The 24,180-nt window shown below is 35.2% G+C and overlaps 1 protein-coding gene across 3 annotated transcripts; it reads right to left on the reverse strand.

The window, feature by feature from the left end:
- Positions 1 to 64: 64 nt before the first annotated feature.
- Positions 65 to 21,788, reverse strand: LOC102695643 (NADPH oxidase 4). 3 transcript variants are annotated; one of them, XM_006627830.3, is made up of 18 exons: positions 21,393 to 21,787; positions 20,995 to 21,090; positions 19,746 to 19,856; positions 18,220 to 18,304; positions 17,034 to 17,131; positions 16,881 to 16,908; positions 16,052 to 16,124; positions 15,096 to 15,176; positions 13,948 to 14,146; positions 13,268 to 13,432; positions 12,286 to 12,348; positions 9,786 to 9,846; positions 8,277 to 8,358; positions 4,560 to 4,679; positions 4,093 to 4,201; positions 2,839 to 2,907; positions 1,411 to 1,511; positions 65 to 1,282 (listed from the first exon to the last, which is right to left on the reverse strand). In XM_006627830.3, the coding sequence occupies exons 1-18, from the start codon at positions 21,447 to 21,449 to the stop codon at positions 1,162 to 1,164; spliced, it is 1,719 nt and encodes a 572-aa protein (XP_006627893.1). In that variant the 5' UTR covers positions 21,450 to 21,787; the 3' UTR covers positions 65 to 1,161. The 3 variants fall into 3 exon arrangements, with proteins under 3 accessions (XP_006627893.1, XP_006627894.1, XP_015197225.1); XM_006627831.3 differs by lacking the exon at positions 4,560 to 4,679 and having other exon boundaries at positions 21,393 to 21,788; XM_015341739.2 differs by lacking the exon at positions 21,393 to 21,787 and having other exon boundaries at positions 19,746 to 19,852; positions 20,995 to 21,083.
- Between the last annotated feature and the right edge of the window lie 2,392 nt (positions 21,789 to 24,180).

The raw sequence follows: 24,180 nt of genomic DNA on the forward strand, positions 1-24,180 counted from the left end.
AAGAATGTATAAGTTCTCTAGATAATGTATGTAGAAAAAGAAATGTAAAACATACATCAGCACATTCATTGTAAGAAAAGTCATTTAATATTTTCCAAATTATGTTGCCTGATATTTTGGGTGAATTACAGGAGCATGACTTGCAAACTTATGAATGGCAACTGCCCTGTTTATGCCAACATTAAAGATTTATAATTAGAAAAAAACTACACAATTGCTGTTACAAAAGTAAAGAAAGGTTCAAACAAAAAAACATCCGATAGCAAATATTATCAAAGATTAAATATAAGCAAAATTCTGAAAGGCTACAATCATTATACAGAATTCCTCCAGAAAAATGCAAAACCTTTATAGAAGTATCCAGTACCTTTTCCCTGCTTTTATCATTCAGACCAGAAAGGGTAAAAATCATATGATGGAAACATTTGACTATTTATTTTGCCCATTCCTATGGGAAAAACAGTATAAAATTAATAATATTCATTTTTTTAAATAACAGAACATGAAACATGACCTTTCCGATATGAACCAGGTTTAGTAACAGAAGTTTCTTCCTTCTGTAACAATGAAATCTATGGCTTTTGAAATCAAGTCTTTCACAATATTATGACAATATAAAAAACAAAAACTCAAGTTAACAATTAAGTCAACAGTAGACACCAACACTACAAATGGAATACTTTTCCTAAGTATTTTACTTGAATGAATTATTTTAAAAGAAACATTTTTAATTTTTTAAAGCCTGGAAATGAGTCACAGATCTTATACTAAATAGACCTTTAAGAAATTCAAAGATTTTCATGTTTTGGAAAAACAGCAATAGTCTACTTATTGCACTTTAAAATAAAAGTGTTTGTGAAGTCCACTTTTATTCATCTTAATATTTCCCATAAGGGTGCATGCAGATTGTGGTTGATAATTTGCATACAGTTGATGAGATTAAAATGATAATGTTTTGTTATAATGATAAATGATTGTTTTGTTCAGAATTTGCCATTTAAGGTATAAAATTCCAGTCTTCTTCTTAACAGAATGACGTTGCTGTCCTCTTATCCTCCAATGTTTTTTTTTCTTAGCAGAGCTGAAGATAAAGAGCTTTTTATTGCCCATCTCCACATTGCACTTCAGTTTAAGAAAGGCATGTTTAAAAAAAGCTTTGTTTCAGCTGAACGACTCTTTGTTGTATTCAAATATGGTCCCAAAAGCATTGCTGGCGTTACTGAGTTTGTGCAAAGTTTTAGAAATTTCTTTAGGTCCACAGCAAAACACACCAATGCATTTCCTGTGAATAGAAACAATCAATCAGAAACAACACTGACAGAAAACAAAATAACAAACACATTAAAAAATTGCAGTGATACAATCAAGTATCAAAAACATCATGATGCTTAACACAAAAAGCCCACTTACTGCTGATTATATTTTCCAATCTCTTCAAACAGAAGCTTCCACCTGGGCCTTCCTAAGAGAAGCCTTGAGTTCAGGGCTCTGTACCTCTCCCCCCTGATATTCTATAAACAAAATAATACATTTCAGCAATGTAAAGATTAGATAGATTATTCAAAATCTATTCAGCAAAATAACTAATACTGTTACTTACAAAATAAGAAAAGAAGTTTACTTAATAAACTTCCAATCACAACAAAATATAATCAGTTATTTTCATGTGAAAATATTTCAACAAATTAAAGGAAAGGGACATGAACATCCTTTAGTTAAAAGCATATTTATAATTCATTTAACACATTAACCATTTACAATCATGAGGACTTCCTAAAAGAAATAATATATTTAGTGCTATTCAATATTGAATACTTGATCTACTTTAAAGATGCTTCAGATTGTTTAGTTTGGGTGGTATTTAGATACTTCTGCAGCAAGAGACCTTGATAGGTCTCTTATAAGTATGACTATGAAAGTGCTTTAGAAGCAGAATAACATTGCACTAAACAATGGAGAAATAGACAATTAAATTGAACAAGGTAGAAATAGAATATAAAGAAAAAGCACATCAAAGAAGGGAGGGATGCATAATTTATGATATTGCCTAAAATGCTTCTACAACCTCTTTTTCACCCTTCTTCTATGTACTGCAGAAGATACTGCAATGTGTTTGTGTTCCAGATGGAGATAACAAACCACAAGACAGAAGAGAATCTTCTTCTCAATAGAAGAAATATGTAAAGTCAGCCATCTGGATACAGGAATGAGCTGGCTCATGACCCAGTTACCAGCCACGACATCTGTGGTTTTATTTTTCAAAACAACAGCAAATACAGTGATGTGAAGGATTTCACTCTTGAGATTTACACTGACCCGGATAATAAGAGAAAGTGCTTCATCAGACAGTGTTTAATAACAGAAACAGTACAGACATGACCTTATGAATAATCAAGCTGTACAAACAGTTTAGAATTCCAGAAAAACACACTCAGAATGTGAGTGTGCATTAAAATCACAGAATCAGGTACAGTAGAGGGACACAAAATATTCCTTCCACTGGGAAACTTTGGAACAGAAGTCAAACACATAACTGAATCAAATGGTGATTCACTAAGACCATACCACTTCCTTTGGAGTTTCTCAAAATATCATTTACAAATAAAATGACAGTGTCTGAAACATTCCACTCAAAACACCATGGTTATTTAAGATTACATGCAGATTCAAATCGTGTGAATCATACATTAATTTACTACATACTTGCATACTTGTATCTGAAAGAATGAAAGCTCAAATATCCTTACAAAGGATGTTAATTATATTAACAAAAGATTAATTCCTTTGCTTGCCCTTCAACTCACAAAAATGCTCACTTTCCAAGCATTACACCCATACCTGCAACCCCTCCGCTTTGCTGAGAAAAAGCTTAATGTTCAAGTAGTCAGGCCGGTTTTCTTGCCACAGCTATATTCATAACAAGAGAAAAGAGCAATGAGCACCATGTACAATGAAAACAGTGGACGGTAGTGAAAAATAACTATCTGGTCAGCGTATGACCTTTCATCTTCATGGAGGAGTGAGTCCTGTGGGGCCTCAGTTTTAATCAGCTCTAGCTCTCTGTTCTCACCTCCTCCATCTCTCTCTGCTAGATTCAGCAACTCAGCATTACTGTTTAATAAAGCATGCTAGCAAAACTACCCTTTCAATGAAAAAACAGAATACTTTTATCACCCATTACTTACCATAAGTTCTTAAACGCTGAAGGATAATTTCACTAACCCACTCCTTTCTGCAAAAATTCTCTTTTCTGCTAATAGAGGCATTTAAAGTGGAATTTAAAAGGAAAATAAGAGGTGGCAGGCTGAGTTTAAAATGCAGCAGAAGCTATTAAAGAAAACATTCGCCTACACACACACAGTGCTGTTGCAACAGAAAATATCAGCAAACAGATTGGGGGAATATAGGAAATTCAGATTGTCTCATGAAAATATCTCAAAGCAACGTCATGTCATTAGGTTTTCATAAAATAATCTGTCTGCACATACAGTATAGGGCAGTCTTTACAGAACCCGCGCGAGACGACCTAGTGGCCTTTGAAGTTAATTATCTATATAACTGTCTATTGCAAACCATGTTGACACAATTATCAGAAAAATACAATTAAACAAACATTTCCTAGAAAAAAAAATCAAAATTAACATTTTGAACGTAATAACAGAAGACCGTAGCGAGGCAAGATATGGAGTTTTCCACTAGGTGGTGCTATGTTACCATTTACCATGTAAAATGTCAGAACTTTTTGTACTGTTTGTAACAATATTAAGCCTTTGTCTGCTCTAGCCGTATTTGGGAGGCGATTAACAGTTATTATTATGCATGAGAAAATACTTTGTAAGCTTAAGAAATTCTTTGTATTCTTGCTAATTAAGAATTCTTTCTATGAGCCGCAGTTAAAAGTTTTAAAGGAAAGTCAACAATGGAGACTAGAATTGAAGAACTGTATGTATTGTTTATTAGAAATAGCTCTATCAAATTCTCATAGGCAACAGACTGGTAACTGCCCAGCAAATATTGTGTTTACTGTAGAAAGTCAAATGCAAATGTTTGAAACAGGACTGCTTGACAAAACTTCAAATTAAACTTTCAAACCTTCTGATGTAAAGCACACAGCAGATCAGCAAACCAATAGAATGATTGTATCTCCCTGCAGACCCAGACAAAATACAGCCTTCTCAGTTTGTAATGCTGCCATTCATCCCTGAGAAAAACAGAATGATATTCATGTTTTAGAAAATGCCAACATGAGTATTATAATACTTGTTTATGGTATTCTTTCAATGAGGTATTTACATTTCAAAGCTGTTTAAATGTGGCCTCTGTTAAAGTGGGGTTCTTCAGATATGCAGTTTATGCATAATAAAAGTATGTACATGCTTTTACTTGCTTTAACCTGGAGTGCATGAGTCACTGTTTCCAGTCTAACTCATAGGAAGTAATTCAATACAAATACTTTCATGCAGCTATGCAGAAACAGAGTATAAGCAGGCTGACAATTTTTAGCCTAAACATAGATTTCAGAAATACTCAATATTAGAGTAGTAGGCTATCCAGCTTACAGCAGGGTTTGGAGCACCGAAGCAAAAGGAGTGACTCCTATTCCTCCAGCAACACACAAGCTGACCTCATAGTTAAACACTTCTTCAGATGGACTCCCAAAAGGCCCATCTATGTACAACCTGAAGAAGAGAAGAAACAGACTACATAGGGGAGGGCTATCTAAACTTCCTCTCAGTTAAAGAGGCAGCAGATGAACACAGCGTAAAAGGTAAAAGGAACAAGCAATGCAAGAGGTAGATTTATAAGGCTGTTTCTGGAACTCAGGAATTGAAAACTGACAGAAAATATAACACCTTCTGCCTCAAACATGATAGGATTGATGAAACAGTGTTTATTCAAAAAACACCAAGAGTATTTCCACTTTAAACCTGGGATGGATGTCTGAATTCAGACTTTGCTGAGAACAAATATTTCTTAATTAATTTAAGAGCTTAAGAGCTGGCTTTTGTTTATGTAGGTGACTTACATTAAATTAAACTCAGAAACATTCCTGAATTTTTAAATGGGATAAAGGCTGGGTTTTATTTTATTGACATAATCAACTTGTAGTTCTCTACATTTATATTTAATGTATGAACATTGCTAATACTTTAGCAAAGTTACTGGAAATAACACTTTATAAAGGCATAATGAAACTAGGCATTGCGTTGCATACGAGAGAACAGTTTATATAGGAAAATAATCTGCTCTTAATGGATATGATTATCACTGGAAGTTGACAGTAACCCTGCATCTGATATGTTTTAGAGCTGTTCCGTTGTCTGTCAAGTCAGCTTTCTAAATGGTGTTCATGTGAACTTGCAGGACACACAAAACTTAAAATAAAAACTGCTCCATGTCTTTTAAAAAAATAAAAGCACCCTCCTTTCAAGTTCGAATGCCCACAAAATACCAAGAAAATTATAAGAAGAAGTTTTAAAAGTAAAATCATTAAAAAAATCTTCTGGACCTACAAAACCTAGCAAAAGTTACAAAATAACTCTTGTAAAAGAGTTACATCACAACAAAACATCACACCAAAAAACACTTGAGACCAAATGTGAATCAAGATCTAACTGGACATTTTTCACGTGATCATGCAGGTCTGTATGCATCTTGCTTCTTTGAAGACAAGCGTGTGACATTTGGCACACTACAGCATAAAGAATCTGATGAGGCAAAGAACAGGTCAAGAACATCACTCATTGCTCAAGACAACACAAGCATTGCTAAAAAGCGTAATATGCAGGCTGCATTTAACAAACAACAGGCTTAAAAATGCTCCTTAGCAATTGGTCATTTCCATACACAATGCATGTGTATACAATTTAAAGAATATAAACTGCAGTTTAATCTGGGAATCAAATAATCTGATTGACTACATCCATTAATATTTCATAATGTTCTCATCAGCAGTCAAAAACACATTTTCAGACCAGCTGTGAGCAGCTGGACAAACTGTCCTAACTGTGCTCTTATTCAAAGCAATCAAGTGCTATGGAAAGTTTACAGCTGTTCCTGTTTTCTGCCCCAATTATTCAATGGAAGTTGTTACCATTGTGCAATTTGCCAGTACAAAGCAAAGGAAAAGAAAGCAACTCTACAGTGTCAGCAAAACGCAACGGTGTGTTGAGGGGGGTGTCCAAACACAGGTCAAAGTCTTAACCTCTGACTCTGCTCTTTTTTATTGGGGACAACCATATTCAGAACTCGATTTACAAAAATAACGGTCTTCAGTTACCTTCCTTACAAATGAAAGAATTTTGCACTTTAGTTGATGTGTAAGAGTAGACAGTACTTTGAAGTCAAAATGTTTTTTCAGTCACTCTCAGGAGCTATTGAAATCCCAGGTTTAATACAGCACAGTTTGTTCACAGGACAGTAGCCACACTGGTAAATGAAAAAGTAATTGAACACCTCAGAGCTGGTTTCTCAATGTCAACATAGTCATCATTTGAACAATATTAGATGGCTAAGTTTATAAAAACACATTTTTATTTTTATATAGATATTGCAATTCTGAACATCTTCTGAATTCTGAATTCTTAAACATCTAGCACCTATACTGAGGTAAACGTAATGGGTCAACATTTTAAAATTCCAATATTTTACTGATATGTTTGTAGACTAAATTATTGCTTTATCTTTGTATTACAGCCGTGACCTTATTAACACTCAAGATGTTTCAAGATACAGTATAAGTACACTCATACATGCATTATTGCATGCACATAATACAGTATATCATACTACAGTGATCTGTAGACTAAAACTATTAGGTGTGTAATACAAACCTTTCACTTAAAGGCTAAAAATGGTACTTCATGCATATGTTATAATGCAAATACATAGAACACACACAGAAAAATGAATAACTTGCTGTTCAGTGAATGCCAAGCTGATAAGCAAAAACAACAGTAAGACAACTGCTGACATGTGATCTGGGCTGTATTCCAGTTCTGACTTGATTCATCACTGCTCACTACAAAAGCGTTCCTTTTGTGCTACCCAGTACAAGCTAAGCAATACCCTGCAGGCAGCTGTCACTCTCCGTTTGACATCAAAAGTTAAACTGAAGAGGAAAGGTTGGCTAATCAATTATGAAAGGAATTAAAATTTACAAATATTTTTGCTGTCTTCCCTGGACTGTTTTTTTTCATTCAGCTTCTTGCGAAGAACTGGTAGACTAATTAGTTAATTTGTTCTGTATAGGTTTCAATTAGTTGCACTTTAATTCTTTATATTTATAGAAAACGTTTCTTCCCAAAGAGGGAACAGACCACTTCATCCTCCAGTGAAGTGCAGCTCTCACCTTGGTGTCAAGCAGTAGGCATCACAGCCACAACACACTGTAGATGAAGGTGGAGAAGCAAGAATTTGCTTCACCAAATGAAATAAGGAAGAACTTTAGGAATTCTAGACTGTACAAGCCAAGCACAGAATTTAGCCAAGACACTGGAATTAATACACCTAACCCTTTTAAAAACTGCCTGAGGACCTTGAGTAAAAAAAAAGGAACTTAGCTTAAAAATTACTACTACTTAAGTTCCAGTTTATTGTCCTTATACTCATACACAGGTATATGGTATAATGAAATGCTATTTAGCTAGCTCTCAGACAGTGAGTAGTACAGAAAACAACAATACAATTGTGTAAGAAAAGACAGAGACAACAATGTGCAAAATAACAACAGGTAATGGGTAATGTGCAAAACAACAGTTGTGCAAAATCAGACATCAACAGAATGAAATAAAGGATACAAAATTATGCAAAAATTAAAAGAAAAGCCTTCCATTTCCGAGTCTAGAACTTTCACCCGTACACCATTGCTGCATAAAAGCTTGCTAAACCTTCAAATCTTTATCCTTGCTTACTTTGAAGTTCCTTTCCACACTATGTTGACATAAGACAGAAAAACTCCCACTGCGAGTTCAGTCAGTAGTTGGTGCCTGTGCAACACACTGTTATTAAATGGCAAGAATCTACTGTTTGTTAATGAAGTCAGTCTTGTAGTTTCAGGAAGTCAGTTTTACATCTCATCAGGGCACCTCCTATAGCAGGGTGACACAGTGTCTAGCAATGTTAAAATTGGAAGAACGGGCTCTAAATATTAGTATGACAACAAACTTTCAGAAGTAATGTTGCCCTGTATTGAACCTTAACAATTATAGCCCTTGCCACAGGGACTCACTTAAGGGACTAGCAAATCCTGTCAAGTAATACATCACTGTACTTACTTAGGGAACCTTCTTTGCTGCACTATGGGCAAAATCTCCAAATCTAGATTAGATTCTGGAAGCAACAGTTCTTGAAATCTGGCTGTGAAAATTAAAACAAACACATATGATAGAAATAATTAAGATAAAGGTATGGAGAACAGGTTTTTGCACAAAAAAAATGTTTGAACGAATGGAATAAATCAGCAGAGGCTTGCAGCAGGTCTGTTCAGGATGTTCTCTCTAACAAACATTTCCAACGTCACTAACATATTTACAGAACACACCATTCCCCACCAGACGTTTACTGGCAAACTGACAAACTGACAAAGGGAATACAAAAGAAACATAAAAGAAATGGAAATTAAAAAGTCAGAGGATAAATTCACCTCTAGTTTTAATCTGTGGCAATGCAAAGGCAAAACAAATTTAGTATTACTCTTAAGTTTCTGTAGATCTTCAAAGTATTAAAGTAACCTGTTCCAAAGACCAATAATGAAAACATTCCAGTATCTCAGCCATCATTTTCATTAAATATAATGTAAATCAATTAATTTACATTACATATAGACTTTCTATAAACCACCCTTTCAAAAAAAGTGTTTTCTTCAAACATCTCAAGAGAATCCAGCTATACTGTATATGAATTGTAAAATACACTAATGGCGTGTTTGTTCTAAAATAATTCATGGTCATTTGAATCATGAAAAGACAGTAAAAGTAAAAAGGAATATTTTTGTATACTCCGATAATATGCTTGTCCTTAGCCTCATTATGTTATGTAGACCTACAGGATTCATTATTATGGAAGCCTATATTGATTCATTTTAATTAAGATTAAGATTAAGCACAGATTAAGTTACATAAATGTGAGAAAACTGCAATCTCTTTAATTCACTTACAAATAGATTTTTTTATTGCTTGATTTACTTCTTCCACAGTGCTATGGAAAAAACTAAAAGGTGTTCTGCAGAACAGTGATTTAGTTACTTCATCTTAAATAAACAGCCATGCAGAGGAACTCCAATACTACAGATCATGCAATTAAGGACTATAAATACCTCCCTTTGTGAATCAATTACCGTTTAGTATTTTTTAATTTACAAAGTGAAGCAGATGCTTAATACTTTAACCAGATTTTGAAGCAGCAGAATGACTGCATGACATGTTTTTTTTACATTGCATGTTACAAACTTTCAGTGTTATGCATGAACATTTAAATAAAATCTCAAGACAGCATCCGATTCCAACCATGTTTATACCTACAGTACGTTTATTAGGAAATCATTCCTTCAATAATAAAATACAAGCAAGCAGCCTTTCCCATACTCTTGTGAAGCTTGTAATTGGGGATACTAGTCTTAATGTCTCAGGCAGATGTGGGGGACTGCAATAAGTTCATAGACCCCACAGAGATTTGATATATTCCAGTCCTCCCTAATCCAAATTAATTCAAGGCGCTTCCAGAACGGAATCCATTCCTCTCTCCTGTCTGGGGATCTTTGTGGTTTATGACAGTGCTATACTCACCAGTCCAGTCTCCGACAACCCGAAGGTGGATGCCAAATGTTGCTTTCCTTTCTGTTGGACACTGAAATGCAAAACATGCCAAAGGTGAGTCATACAACCAGACATGACGAAGGCCTAATAAAATGAAGGAGTTGTAGAAAAGCACAATTCCTTCCAGAGTAAAATGAAAGAGAAAGTTCAGGCTAATAATAATAGAATGTCTAACACCAATAATAGGATGTCAAACAGTGACAAAAACCATAGAAGGAGCCTAACTGCTGATGAACAGCTTGCAAAAACAATAGGCGATTATTTGATTTCCAACCATTCATTTCTACAACTTGTCTCTTGGAAGTGTGTATATATAAACTTATTAATTTGGAAAATCTTCCTACTGCTTGTGGTGACAGCATGATACATACCAGACTAACTTATTCTACAGGGACTCATTAGCTTTGCACCAGGTCTGCAATTGGGAATTCTGCAATGTTCTGATGACATTTTGATCTCCGTCTGACACATTTCCAATGACAGATGGGATTTTGAGCTTCTTTGCTGTTCTTTCCCTAATGCTGGAAGGTTTCTAGACAAATCCGAGGGTTCTGGGAACATGATGGCTAAAAAACAGTGCTGGGTTTGTACTGTAATTGGAGGCTACCTGCGGACATTGAGACTGAGTAACTGAAGGAAAGCAGACACCCCCCTAGGGGACAATAACACTGTCTGCCAACAGGAAACCGGGAAATATAGGGTTTCCTGAAATAAGGGCCTGTAAAGATAGGCAACAAGACTGTTTTATCACTTGCCTCTTTTGTATGCAGTTTCAACCCCTTTTACAATGCAGAAACTCTTGCACTGTGAAGAGGTGACGAAACTGCTTCATGATTATAATTCTGGCTAAAACAAACGTATTTCATTTTTAATATAAAGAAATACAGTTATTCAAGGTTAAATACAAGGTGTAGAGAAAACCACAGAGTCAAACAAACCCAAAACCAAAAAGATCGGCTTAGACAAGGTGACTTAAGATGTGCCAAGCACGCACTAAGCTCTTTAGAATAAGATCAGTCACAACAGAAATTGCTCAGGCATGCACTTTTGCAGTTAGCTATGGTCCTGAAAGGGTTTGGTTTCTTCCTTTTCAGAACTGACAAGACACAATAAGATAATGGGCACCTGCAACCTAAAAATAATATAAACGGCCATAGATGCAGCACCATGTTTTTTATAGCTTTAAAGGTCATTATAAGGCAACATATCGGCAACAAGTGTTTGTCAGACTTTATAATTAGGCTTTTTGTTGCAGTAACATATGAGACTAGAGCCTAGATGAGAGTTAAACAAGTTCTGATCATTTTCTCAGATCATAATACTGACAAATTTTAATGTTTGATGTCCAACTAAGGAAATCTATTACCAAAAATAAGAAATTCATTGTATCGAATGATCTTGGTTTATGGCTGCTTTCTGATTTATATGAAACTAGTTTGAAGACTTGCTTGCCAGTTTTAGACATTGTAGATTCTCTTTGAAGTTTTCTGTGCTCCTACATAAAGAACAGGGATTAGTTCCAAAAATCCATAGTGAGGTATAACACACAGCACTTCAAATGGCTGTACAACACTCTTTTGTTTTGGAAGAAATGAAGGCAAAAGATGTTTGGCTGCTAAAACACACAGTCATTGCCCACCCAAAAGGCATTTTGTTAAAAGATGGGGAAAAGCAGTTAGGATTAAATCTGCTAACAATTTAAATCACTTCCTTTCATACAATACAGCCCACGCAGTTCAGAACAATGCCAAACAAAAAACCTACATAACAGCAATGTTGGACCTAAAAATTAAACAGTGACAGTATGTATACACTAGCATTAATTCATTGGCAATCTCTGTTTTGAATTAAAAAATACTGTTAAAATCGATCAAGATCTCAGACCTATCAGTTACAGATATTAATTGCTAGAACGAGGACCAATAGTTTTCTTTTACAACCCTACTTGCTGAGTGACAAAATAATAAGAAAAAATAAGCATACTTTGAGGAATGGAAATTAATAATAATATTGCCAGTACATGTGTTGGCTTTCTCTATTATACAGCATTGCTTAAAATGAGGCTATTTATATTTCAAATCTGGTATGTAGATTTACTGAAAATTTGCTTATGTGATAGTTTTCCAGTCAAATTTAAGACAACAATTGTACAGTAACACATTAATGCTATTGGATGGAAAACAGTTCCGGTTATGCTCTATGGCTAAGACACTGTAAATAGTAAGGTCTTTATGTGCCATGCCATTCTTAAATAAATTACTACATTCATTTTTAGATTTTAGATAGGAAAATGTTAAATGTTAAAAGAGTTGCTTAGAATGTCCTGTATATGATGTGACAAACACATGAAGCTTTCTAAAAGCTACATATACATATCTGAACAGGACCCTTTTCCTAGATTCTCTATACAGTACAATGAAAGAATTCAGTTTTCCTGAGTCAAATAGATTGTTTTGGAAAGACAACTTACCACTGTCAGAGTGAATGGGTGACTTTCAAAGGATGACACATTTGGACAGTGCACAACAATGTACTAAAAGAAAATATTGAAAATAAATTAGCAACAAGTCAAGTAAATGAAAATGTTTTACTTTTACAAAAAGCATGATGGACAAAAGGTACAGTACACCATCACAAAACAGAGTAGTATCTGTGCTCTCCCTCTAAACTTAAATTAAAATTTAGAGTTGGAAATAGTTTTGTAACTAATTCATTAAACAAAAAATAGTCATTTTAATGGTAATGACTTTGCACTTTATACAGAAACAAAATTGTACACACTGTGTACCAGACTTTTATAGCCAGCAGCTACAGTATATCACCTGCAACTCACAACTGGCACCCACTGAAGCTAAGCAGGTGTGAGCCTGGTCAGTACCTGGATGAGAGACCTCCTGGGAAAGCTCAGGTTGCTGCTGGAAGAGGTATTAGAGGGGCAAGTAGGGGTTGCTCACCCTATGGTCTGTGTGGGTCCTAATGGCCCAGCATAGTGATGTGGATACTATACTGTAAAAAGGCCATGTGTTTTGTAGAGGAACGAGGTCCTGACTCTCTGTGGTCATTAAAAATCCCAGGGTCTGTCTCAAAAAGATTAGGGGTGTTACCCCAGAGTCCTGGCCAAATTTCCCATTGGGATTTACCAGTCATGGCCTCCTAATAATCCCCATCTATGAATTGGCTTCATCACTCAGTGATAGATGATGTGTGGTGAGCGTACTGGCACACTATAGCTGCCATTGCATCATCCAGGTGGTGGAGGAGAGTCCCGTTATCGGTTTTCTGTTTTTGTTTTATCGCTTTGAGTGGAGTGTCCAGAAAAGCGCTATGTAAGTGTAAAGAATTATTTATTATTATTTCTTAGTCTCTCGTGGAAAATGATTCTTTAGTAATTTGTGAAAAAAACAGATTTTCTTTTATAATTCCTTTGATGTAATTGACATTTTTTCACTTACCTGTCCAGGTCTGGCTCTGAAATTGTTCTTCACCATTCGCACCTCGATTACGTCACAGGGGTGACTTACAACAGAGACTATGGTAACAGGTGCACTGCTTCGTATGTACCGATATAGTCTTTCGGCACAGTACAAGCACAATGGGCCTGACACCCACAGCCATGTCTGAAACCACATGGAAAATGTCAAATAAAAAGTGCATTCTTCTGGTTAAACAGATCAGTAGTCACAGCCTTTAATTAAGCTTTTTAAAAACTTCGATAATATTTAGTCCCCTTATAGAAAGAAGTAATTTCAGCAGCCACAATATAAATGTTTCACAGTGTAGCTAAGAATTTGAGCAACACCAACGTCCCTAGACTGAGGCTGGGACACAAAAACATGTTTAACATTAGGTACATAATACACATTTTACAAATTACTTTTTGTGTATATTATTGTTCTCATTCTGTGAAGCAGTTTGAGAAGCCACCTTTATAGGTGCTGTATTAAATAAAGTTTATAATTATAATTAAAAATTGTAAAGAGCACTTTAAATCACATATTTTATGTGAAATAAATATCAACTAGCCCCAAAACAACTATGAATATCATTCATGTCCTTCACAAAGTTCAGTCTCATCAGCACAGGCACTGCCAGTCAATTTTCTTTCTTTGTGAGAAGCTTAGTGTTGACACACCTCAGGGAAGTGATGTTGGAAATGGGGTTCTTCTTTACAGATTCTGTTAAAGTTATCCGTGATGGAAGATGCTGGCAAGTCATCAAAAAAGGGGTCGGGAGCAGGTTTCATCTTGGATCTTGGGTTCTGGATGGTTTTGTTAGGCCTGAAGCAACCAGGAGGATGAGCATCAACATTGGTCTGATATTTCAGTACACCCCTGAAAACAAAGAGTTGCAAGAAAATATTGTCTGTTAAAATAAGCTACTCTATTTTTGTGCTGTTTAACTTTTTGTTTGTTCTGTGTGAGGAGTAACGCAAATGAAATATCTGCTGCAATTGATGTGAGAAAGCACCAGCATTCTTAGATGTTGCTGGAAGGGATTTAATGATTTACACTGCTGTTCACAGCTGCTTTCCAGTGCCACAGCCCCTCCAGTCCATGACCGACTGCAAGCACTCTCATCAAAGGGCAGGTTTTAACACAGTGCCTCTGACAGCTGGTCTTTCCAAAAGCTATCACTGCAGGAACTAAAATACTTCTGACAAGTGTCATGTCTATGGAAAATGTGCTATACCACCAGAGTCAAATTCGCAACTTCCTCTTGCACAATCAGTAAGTACAGTAGCTCCCATGCAGAGTGCTTCAGAAAGTAATGTTTGTTTTTATTAATTAGTGATATTTCTACCCAATATGACTTAATTGGATAACAAAAAAAAACATCACAAAAATCGTTTGCAAAAACAAGAGTATGAAATTCAAATACATTTTAACAATCCAAGCAATACATGACATTTTATAGTGTAGGAAGCTACAAAAAAATGGAAAGTGTCACAAACAACTGGCTAATGCACGTTTTTTAAACCTAAATGATAACTCAGTTAAACTAGGTTTCATATTTTTTCTAAGATACAGTAGATAATGTGGCTTTAAAGCTTTTTGTTGTTTTCATGTTATATTTCACACACTAAATACTCCTTTTGCAGCACAGTTCTGTTTTGAAGGTTTAGTTGAGTTGTAGATAACATAGTATATCTGCAAAGCTAAGAAACCCTAATGTAACTGTGACACCAATTTTCATTACCCTCAAGGTTCTGCAACAAAGATTGTATCAAGAGAGAAACAGGGAGGCAGTAGTAACAATAATAAAGATAATAATGAATCGTACCCAGCCACATGCACAAGTAGCAGAATGTAGAAGACAATGAAAAGGTTGTGGGTGTACCAGAATATTTCATAGCTGGAAACCCTGAAAAGACAACAGATCTGTATTATGTAACAAACAAAATTATATGTATATATGCATCAGTCTATATATGGAATTTATGTATTGATCTCACTTTCAAAATCAGGCCTTCTAAATATTGGTTTTCCTTAAACTTATTCTGGTGTAACTACAATTCATATAATAATCATAGAGGAAGCAACTTATATCACATCACAATTATTCAGCCTGGTGTGTTACTGTCAAAGGTTGGAAGACACTGCATTACACTTCTGATAAATGCATCACAAATATCACCACAAAATAAGACAAAATGTTCAAAGAAACTACTTCATGTAAACAAAACAAAAAATCTGATTTTCAAATGACATATTTTGTTGTTTAAAGCATTCTATTCATGTTTACTCCAAAATTTTAAAAAAAGAAACATGGAATTCCAAAAAACATTCACTCAGGTGTTCTGTTGTTGAAAATGTAACAATTGTGCCCTTTCAGGTGCCCTGCTTTGGTTTTGAGTTTAGTGTCTTTAAATGAAATGCCAGGAAATAATATTCAAAACCCTCCTGCACCTGGCCTGTGTTTGTCAGATATGATGTAAATGAGCTTCAGGCAAAATAGCTAAGTAGTAGGATGAGAGACAAATGACACTATCATCACAAGGGTAAGTCTTTTTCTACTGATTTTTGTGTATAGCCACTGTGAATTTAGACATGGCTATTTTTTCTGAACACTTCAAACCACAAAAGCTAAGATCTTTACATCCTTTTTTATGAAATGTCATTACATAGGACATCAATGCTGAAGAGAGCATCTCAGTGACTGAAAATAACACTAATCTCATTTTTCGAGGATACGTTTGAAAGTTTAAGAATTCAAAATTAAATCAGGTTTAATATTACCTTATACAGTATGAGGAGGCAGTAAACATCAAAAAAAGGATCACTACCAAAAGGACACCAGTTATTCCTGGAACTACAGAACAAATATAGTTAGCATATAGAAGAGATTTAAATACTGGCTTACTCTGAAGTGAAAATTACAATGAGGTGAAATAAGATAAATTTAGTATTTTTTAGGAGAAATAATGTAATTCTATGGACAGCTATCAACTCCCTGGTTACAAATAATGAATCACCTTTATCCCTAGTTATATTCAAACATTTATTAATTGAGGATATAAATAAGTGCTGGTGTGTAAACTATAGTGCATTTGATGAATTTCAGTAACACATTTAGCCATCTAGATTTTTTCTATTTTGTCAAAAACATCCCCACAAGATTTAAACATACTTTAGAGTACAATTAAGGAAAGGAGTAAGTTGATTACAGATGTCATTTTCAAATTCAAATTAAACGAGTTGAAATTCAGTGGACTGTAGTGGAATTGGAACATAATGTGAGCAGACATTTATTTATTTCCAATTAACTAAGCTACCCTAGACGTTGTTTTGTATTCTTCCATTAGTATTAAAAGCCTGATACCTGTTTTTTTGTAAAACTTCAGTTTATAGGGCACTGTATAAAATAAAGATTGTTATTATATTATAATGGGATTAAGTAGATAACCAGTATTCATCCCTATTTTATTCCTAGTTTAGTATATCTAATCTCAGGACGCTGTCTTCTTTATCCTCCTAAACATTCCAGGATTTGTATTATTTTATATCCTGTCTGCCCTTGGTGAACTATAAGTAACCTGGAAAAAGTAATCTTAATGAAAACACTCACCAGTCGTAAATATAATAACTCGAGGATCCTGGGAAAAGAGTGTAGATGAATAATTTTAGTAAATGTTTGTTAACTTTTAATATTTTAATATAGTAAACAGGAGTCCTGCATTACAGTAAAAATAGGAGAAATAAGTCAAGTTTAAATTCTTACTTCCCCTCTGTAGCGTGCCATGTTCAGAGCAGGCAATTCCTCACTGTAGCGCACAGAGAAACTGAGTGTGTTACCCACATGAGCAACTACATGTACCACTAAGAAATTCAAAGACAAAAGACAAGCATTAATGAGAAATAACTCGATGAATAAATGTTAGTCTACTTGTTTGATTCCGAATTATTTCTAATCATTTTCCAGTTCAGTTACATCTACTAAGGTGTCATTTTAAACTTACAGCATTTGTTCTTTGTGTTGTACAATACAGAAAACTAAACATACTGAAACACTCTTTGTAAATTGTCACTGTTATTCCCCATTGTGCTACTTTTTGCCAGCTCATTCAAGGTAAAAATGTTATTTGCCAAAAGGGCAGATATTTCTATGAAACGTTCCACAAATGTTTTTTTGTTTGAACCTTGTTTAATTTAACTAAATGACTCAGTGTTTTCAAACTGTGCAATTAGAACATTCGTACAGTTCTCACAGGCAGGAAATGGATAACTTCCATTGGCCTCTGATTGGGGTTACTTGGTGCTTGTGTGAAACTAGTTGCTCCCATGATCTCAGTGTGTGATGTCAGTAAAAACAGCTGTGCGTATTACATTACCCCTTTCCGCAGAGAAAACACTGAACCCTTCAGTCTAAAAGCATTTTCTCTGCCTTGAAATTATCACATCTGATTAAGAAACAATGTAAACAAAATATGTATCATTGGCACAAACTGAAACATACATTACTATCTTCTCTAAACTAGTGTAGCTGATATTGTGGTAAAAACATGCTTTCTGGCACCACGTTATACTGGCAGCAACCTCATATCTTGGTTTAAAATGGTACTTTACGCTTTACATACACGTAAATATGATAAGAGAAATGAAACTAAACACAAATTTAGCATTCCCTCATACCTCTATTTTCTCATTTTAAGCCACAATCCAAACAGACTACAAACCAGATGCTTCCCAGCAGTGCACAGGATTACTCAGTGTCAGACCACTGCTTTCACCCTTCTGCCCTCTGAACTTTCTGCTTTTTCTTTAGATTTGTTCCTTGTCCATGAGATAATAACTTTTCTGCAATACTTTCTCCCCCTTCCCTCTAAACCAGAATTGTCAAAGTAATTTTTTCCCCAAACATGTTTATCTAAACAGCACTGGATGTACAGTAACTTAGGTTCTCTTACCTGAGAAAATACATATGACAAAACCACATGCCACATGGAATGTCTTACTCTTATCCATCAGTCGTCTGACTTTCCTACCAGTTACCTGTAAAGGTGGTATGGAATGTTGTAAGAACACAGAAGATTCATTAATGTGTTAGGAAAGCTTAGCAGTTCACAAACATGGTCACATTTCTTACTAGCTCTAATGTACTAAATATAATGTACTTCTGTAGCGAACAGCAACATAATTTATTAAAAGCTATTATAGAATAGTGTAGGTTTTTCCAGTCACTATTTTTTAATAGTGTAATTTTACACAAGAGGAAGAACTCTGTGATACAGACCTGAAAGCTTTACATAAATGTCAAAACATGTCATTTATAAACTACAGCTGATACCTTATTTGCTTCTGTCTCATGGAGACTGGATAGATTTGACTGAGGACAAGCCAAACAGAAATTGGTATGTACTCACTCCTACTGTCATGTGCGAGCTTTTAGGCACCCCTCATGTCAATTGTATGTTTTAGTGAATCCCTTACGTAAAAAGAAGTTGACACAACCTCTGTGTGGTACAAACTTAAACATGGCTGAATTTAACAGATTGACTAAAATAAAAAAGTGAATGTGGCATTTGTAAACATTTTGGGCACCCTTTCAGTTGACTGTTTTAATGCTGTAAACTTTCTGGAACAAAGTCATAACTGTAGACAATAAATCTGGAGAAAAGTGGGTGAAGCATTTGAAGTAAAGAATACCTTACCAGCCACAAGGTATTGGATGGATCTATAGTATTATACTTTGGGGTTGTGTGGCAGACAGCGACATAGGAAGTATTGTACAGGTGGAAGGAAGAATGGATTCAACTAAATATCAACAGATCCTATAAACTAATGTGCCAGAATCAATTAAGAAACTGAAGCTTAAAAGAGGCTGGATAATTCAGCATGACAATGATCCAAAACATACCTCAAAATCAACCATGCATTCATTACAGGAATGAAAGATTAAGGTTTTGAAATGGCCTTTACACTCCCCAGACTTGAACATTATGGAAAATCTGTGGGGAGATCTCAAACATACAGTGCATGCAAGAAGACCTAAAATATTATTAAGCTAGAAGAGTTCTGCAAGGAAGAGTGTGTTGGGCGAGAATCCAAAAGCAAGAATGCAAAGACTATCAGTTAGCTACAGGAAATGTTTGGAGGCTGTGATTTCTGCCAATAGTGGTGTTACTAAGTACTGACTGACAGGGGGCCCAAACTTTGCACATGCCATATTCTCTGTATTATACAGTAATTCTGAATATCTACAAAAACGTACATAAATACTAATTGTGCATTGCATTTTGCAGAAACATTTCATATTTAAGTTTGTACCATCCAAAGGTTGCGTCAAGCAGTTTTCACTTACAGATCACTGAAATTTACAATTTGGACAGGTGTGCTTAAATGTTTGCACACAACTGTAACCCAATAGTCTCTATACAGGTTATATAAGGAAGCTCAAAAAGCACACACAGGTCAATAGGATCTCGTTTTTTACCTTTTGGGATCCTCGTATTAAGGCCAGAAGACAGCGACACATGGGAAGGAGCACGAGGCTGCAGTTAAGATTGAGGACTGATGCAGAGGCCCTGCTAACACACAATCCTAGCTGAACAAACACAACAAGGGTCAGAAATCAAACCACAAAGTTCATGGTACCCTGTCCACCCTTGGGTGTCACATTTCTGGTGTGTACTTACTCCTGAAAAATGGCACTCTTAAGTTTTCTGTGCCTAAGGCAAGGGTTTTTCCAAAAAGGCAGACATTCCAGTCTATTGCCTTCAAGGAGCCCTAACTACTCTAATTCAGAGAACAGTTTATCGAAATAACTAAGTAAATGACTTTCTCACGGCCCTCTAAGGATTTGGATATTCCTTTTAGTCAAACACCAGTAACACCTGCACATACCACAATCTATTATATTCTACAAACGATTATATAATTCGAGTATTATTACATACCTCTAATATTTTTGACCCAACGAGGAATAATTAGTGGAAAGGTTCCGCATAGATTATATCTATAAAGTCGTATTCGAATGAATTGTTTCCTTTTAAATAAAGATCCAGCAATTAAGTTTAAGACCTACATATCATAAGTAACTTTCTTTAAGGTACTTGGCGGAAAAGACATGTCTTTTATCTCTTTTTGAAAACGTTTTCCAAATCAGCTAAAATCAAATACAATTCATTGTACTATACATTAGGATTTGCTTGATAATGCTCTTTCTGTGGTCGGAACTTCAAAGACGAAAGCAATACGTTCCTATAATCCTGGGCAGCCACTAAAAAGTTATCTGAATTAAGCAAACTTGTTTATAGAGCTATAATCAAAGCGTTATTATTTTTTTTCTACAGAATCGTCTGGAATTTACACACATTAAAATATGATAAATATGATACCTGTCTTATTGCAGGCTTGTCGCGTTAACATTGCTCAAGGAGAAGTAGAAAAAAACACACGTGAAATTAAATTAATAAAAACGCAACTGTATCATGAGCTGTGGGGGTCAGAGACCCCAACACCGGATCTACAGTAGGTAAAAATAAAACAGATGCTAGTCACAAAGAGTACTTTGTGAATGTAGCATTCCACAAATGGCTGATAGTTTAAGTAATATCGTACTGTACTCTTAATGAACAGCCTTTTCTCATGTGCCTACATACAAATGCTCATTCCATTCTTCACCACCTTCTACAAGACTATCACTAGAAACAGTACACTACGAACTGTTAATCTAAACTTACCCCAAGCATCTTATGAAGGTAAAAATATTGCGGACCACTGTAGTATAACACAAATGTTTTCCAAAATAGCCATACATTTGTTGCCAACCAGACGAGCTGAAAAAGAAAACAATCAACCACAGAGGAATGAATGCCAGTGAACGTTTTTCTATCAAGCAAGCAGTCCAATGTTTAGCATCATTTACAAAGAACATATCGCTCTTGTATATAATATATTGGCAACACATTAGAAGGGCCAACTAAACAATACAAGTAAATGTGTATGGACTATGTTATCGACAAACAAAACAAGTTTACAAGCTCAATAAATGGTTATAGGTCTGGTACATTATCCAGGGGTAATTTCACCAAGTGTTCAATAGTAAGTTCACAAGTCTCAATATAAAGTAATGCCTTACCAGAAGGAGATGTTTTCCACATTCGTTTGCAAGCCAGCTTTTGCAGGACAAAGCCATCTTCTTAACACTTTTTTGCCAAAAAAAGTTCAGTTCGGGAATTTGCAGAGATCCCCTTTCCTTCACCCCCTAACTTAAAAATACTTTGCTACAGTTGTACGCCAAAAGCGCTATACAAGGTTTGTTAGCTTCCCTTTAATCTTCATTATTATTCTCTGGAATTTTGCTCGATTAATACAGACATACATGCTTTCTGTTATTTGTCCGAACTGGTCATTCCTTCTTTATTCGATTTCGCCGTGAATTCTCGCCAGACCACAAACCTCGGAAGAGAAGTACTTTCCCACAACCTCGGTTTAGTGTGGTCCGAATAGATGTAAGCCGAAAGATGTAGCTCTGCACCCGGAAATTAGTGTCCCCCTGGCTGCTGAAGTAAAAACAAATTAGTCATCCTCCAGACAATGGGAACTTGCACTTCTGCCTTTTCAAACATTTATTTGAAGACTGCAGAAGTTAAGGGAATAACTTAAGTTACTTCGTTTGCAGAGGCAGGATTGTGTTTTAAATTTAGGGCAAAATGCAAAGAATGTCTGTTAAGTTTCAAATCATTTATTTCCAATGAAAAGCATTTGTGCTTACGCATAAACAGTGGATCATGTCCTCGTAGACTTTTGCTTTTTATATTTAACAATAAAGTTACCGTGACATTAACAATGTTATTAAAATATGTTGATTGTTATAACATTTAACACCATCCCCTTCTATTCTGAGGATACATTTATTTTTTAAACTGTAACTCAAAACTGCAAAGAACTAAAAAGAATTGTTTGCTACCAAGTACTAATCTCAAACATAGCAAAATCATGAAAAAATATTTCATTTCCCAGGAAGATAAATGAACAGACATTTGGGTGGATTCATTTAAATGTGATGATACTGCTTCTAGATTAATAAGCTTTTAAAGAGACTAAATAGATAATTTGATTATTTTATGGAAAAAACGAATTTCTTGTCAAAGAAATACATTCAGCCACCAATTCATTCATTGTGTGCTATTTAAAATAGACAGGTCTCGTCTTTGTTGATGGTCCCAATAAGTTTAGAGTAAGCAGATGCAGATTGTTATATCATGGTGTTCTACCAAACAGTCAGATAAGAACAAAATAAACAAGAAAGATTGCATTGCAAACTTATCAGTAATACAAGAACCCCAATGGATACTGAGGATAAAATTTGTACCATTTTGTTTTATAAACATGTAAGAGAGAAATGGCCATATAACATGTAACTGCCATACAAAAAACATCTCTTGGCACAGATTTTGCATTTCTGTCAATCAAGCAACTGGTAATGTTTAAAGAGTAGGGGGGCATATTTAAATATATACTGTAATGTATATAGAAGAGGGCTCACTTCATCCATCCCTGTCATTCAGTTCACAACTGGGTGATACACGGCAGCCATTGTTGCCCAATAATGTACCAGATCAGTTAGAGAAGTGAGAAATTGATTCTCCAAGTGAATTAAAGTGGAGAACTAGGCCGGCAGGAGCCAAGAATAACATTGAACACTTGTATCTGGTCTTAAGCCCCTAACTGTGCCATAGAATGTTTGCAATTTTAACAACCAAGCAGTCAGGAACTCAATTCATCACCTCAGTAATGACGTCTCCTACAGGACGGGGCCTTCCAGACCGCAGCACACTGGTCTGGAAGTTTTGTTCTAGAGGAAAGCATACCATCTATTGTTCCACAAACACTACTTATAGCAGCGGCCTGGCTTTCCTTGTCGTTGGAGGTCTCCCCACCTCGTTATGACTAGGCTAATCCTTGCTTATCTTCTCAGATCAGGGTAGGAGATAGTAAGGCTTCTGTCTTTTAAGTATTTTTACTACAGAAATACCTAAAAGTCTGCCAGTGAAGCCACCAGCCCCACCAAGTCACCTTTAAGAACGAGGAAACCTTTTCTTTGTACACTATAGATAGCATTCGCCAACTGAACAACTACAGTTTAAATTGCTTTAAGCTTAATGCAAAACATGATTATTCAATATGATGCGAGAAAGCCCATTCTTTAAAACTGTAGTTCTTATCAAACTAATGAGGATAAACTACATTAAATCATATGTGAAATTACAATTAATCTTCTGGATAATAAGTAAAGGTAAAGGAACCGGTCATGTAAATATTCAGGAAAAAATGATCATTTATGATATCAAGAAGTAAATACGTCCTGTCAATCAGCATTCGCAAACCAATTTGCTCTTTCTGCCAACAGTAATTATAAAACATGAATGCTGTACCCCTGTCTCAAACGTAGAATAGTCATCTGTCTTACATAAAATTGTGTATGAAATGGGATGTTGGAATCTGCACATTTTTTAAACAACTGATAACCCATGTTTTGACTTTCTTTTTTCTATTGGGCAATAATAGGAAATCTTTTAGTGTTTAGATTGAAATGCAGAACTGTACTGAGAGGGAAATTTCTGAACAAAAAAAAATGATACACCATAGCTTTTTAAATATCAGCTACCATCTAACAGCTGTTAGAAATTTATGCTTCAGAATATAATTGATTGCACCATTTTTAATTTGTAAAAACAGTCGTTTAAAATCCATAAAGTTACACTTTTATAATCTGCTTTTCTGACTTGCACATAATTGAAAAACCAGCCAATGTGTATGTAAACACTGTCCTCTAGTGGATTTGCCGTGAAGTCCCGTGAAACCTGGAAAAAAATAACTCGAAAGCTATTATTTTCCATTTCCCGTTTTAAAAAAATAATTCA

Source organism: Lepisosteus oculatus, chromosome 5 (assembly GCF_040954835.1).
Source record: "Lepisosteus oculatus isolate fLepOcu1 chromosome 5, fLepOcu1.hap2, whole genome shotgun sequence".
Lineage (NCBI taxonomy): Eukaryota > Metazoa > Chordata > Actinopteri > Semionotiformes > Lepisosteidae > Lepisosteus > Lepisosteus oculatus.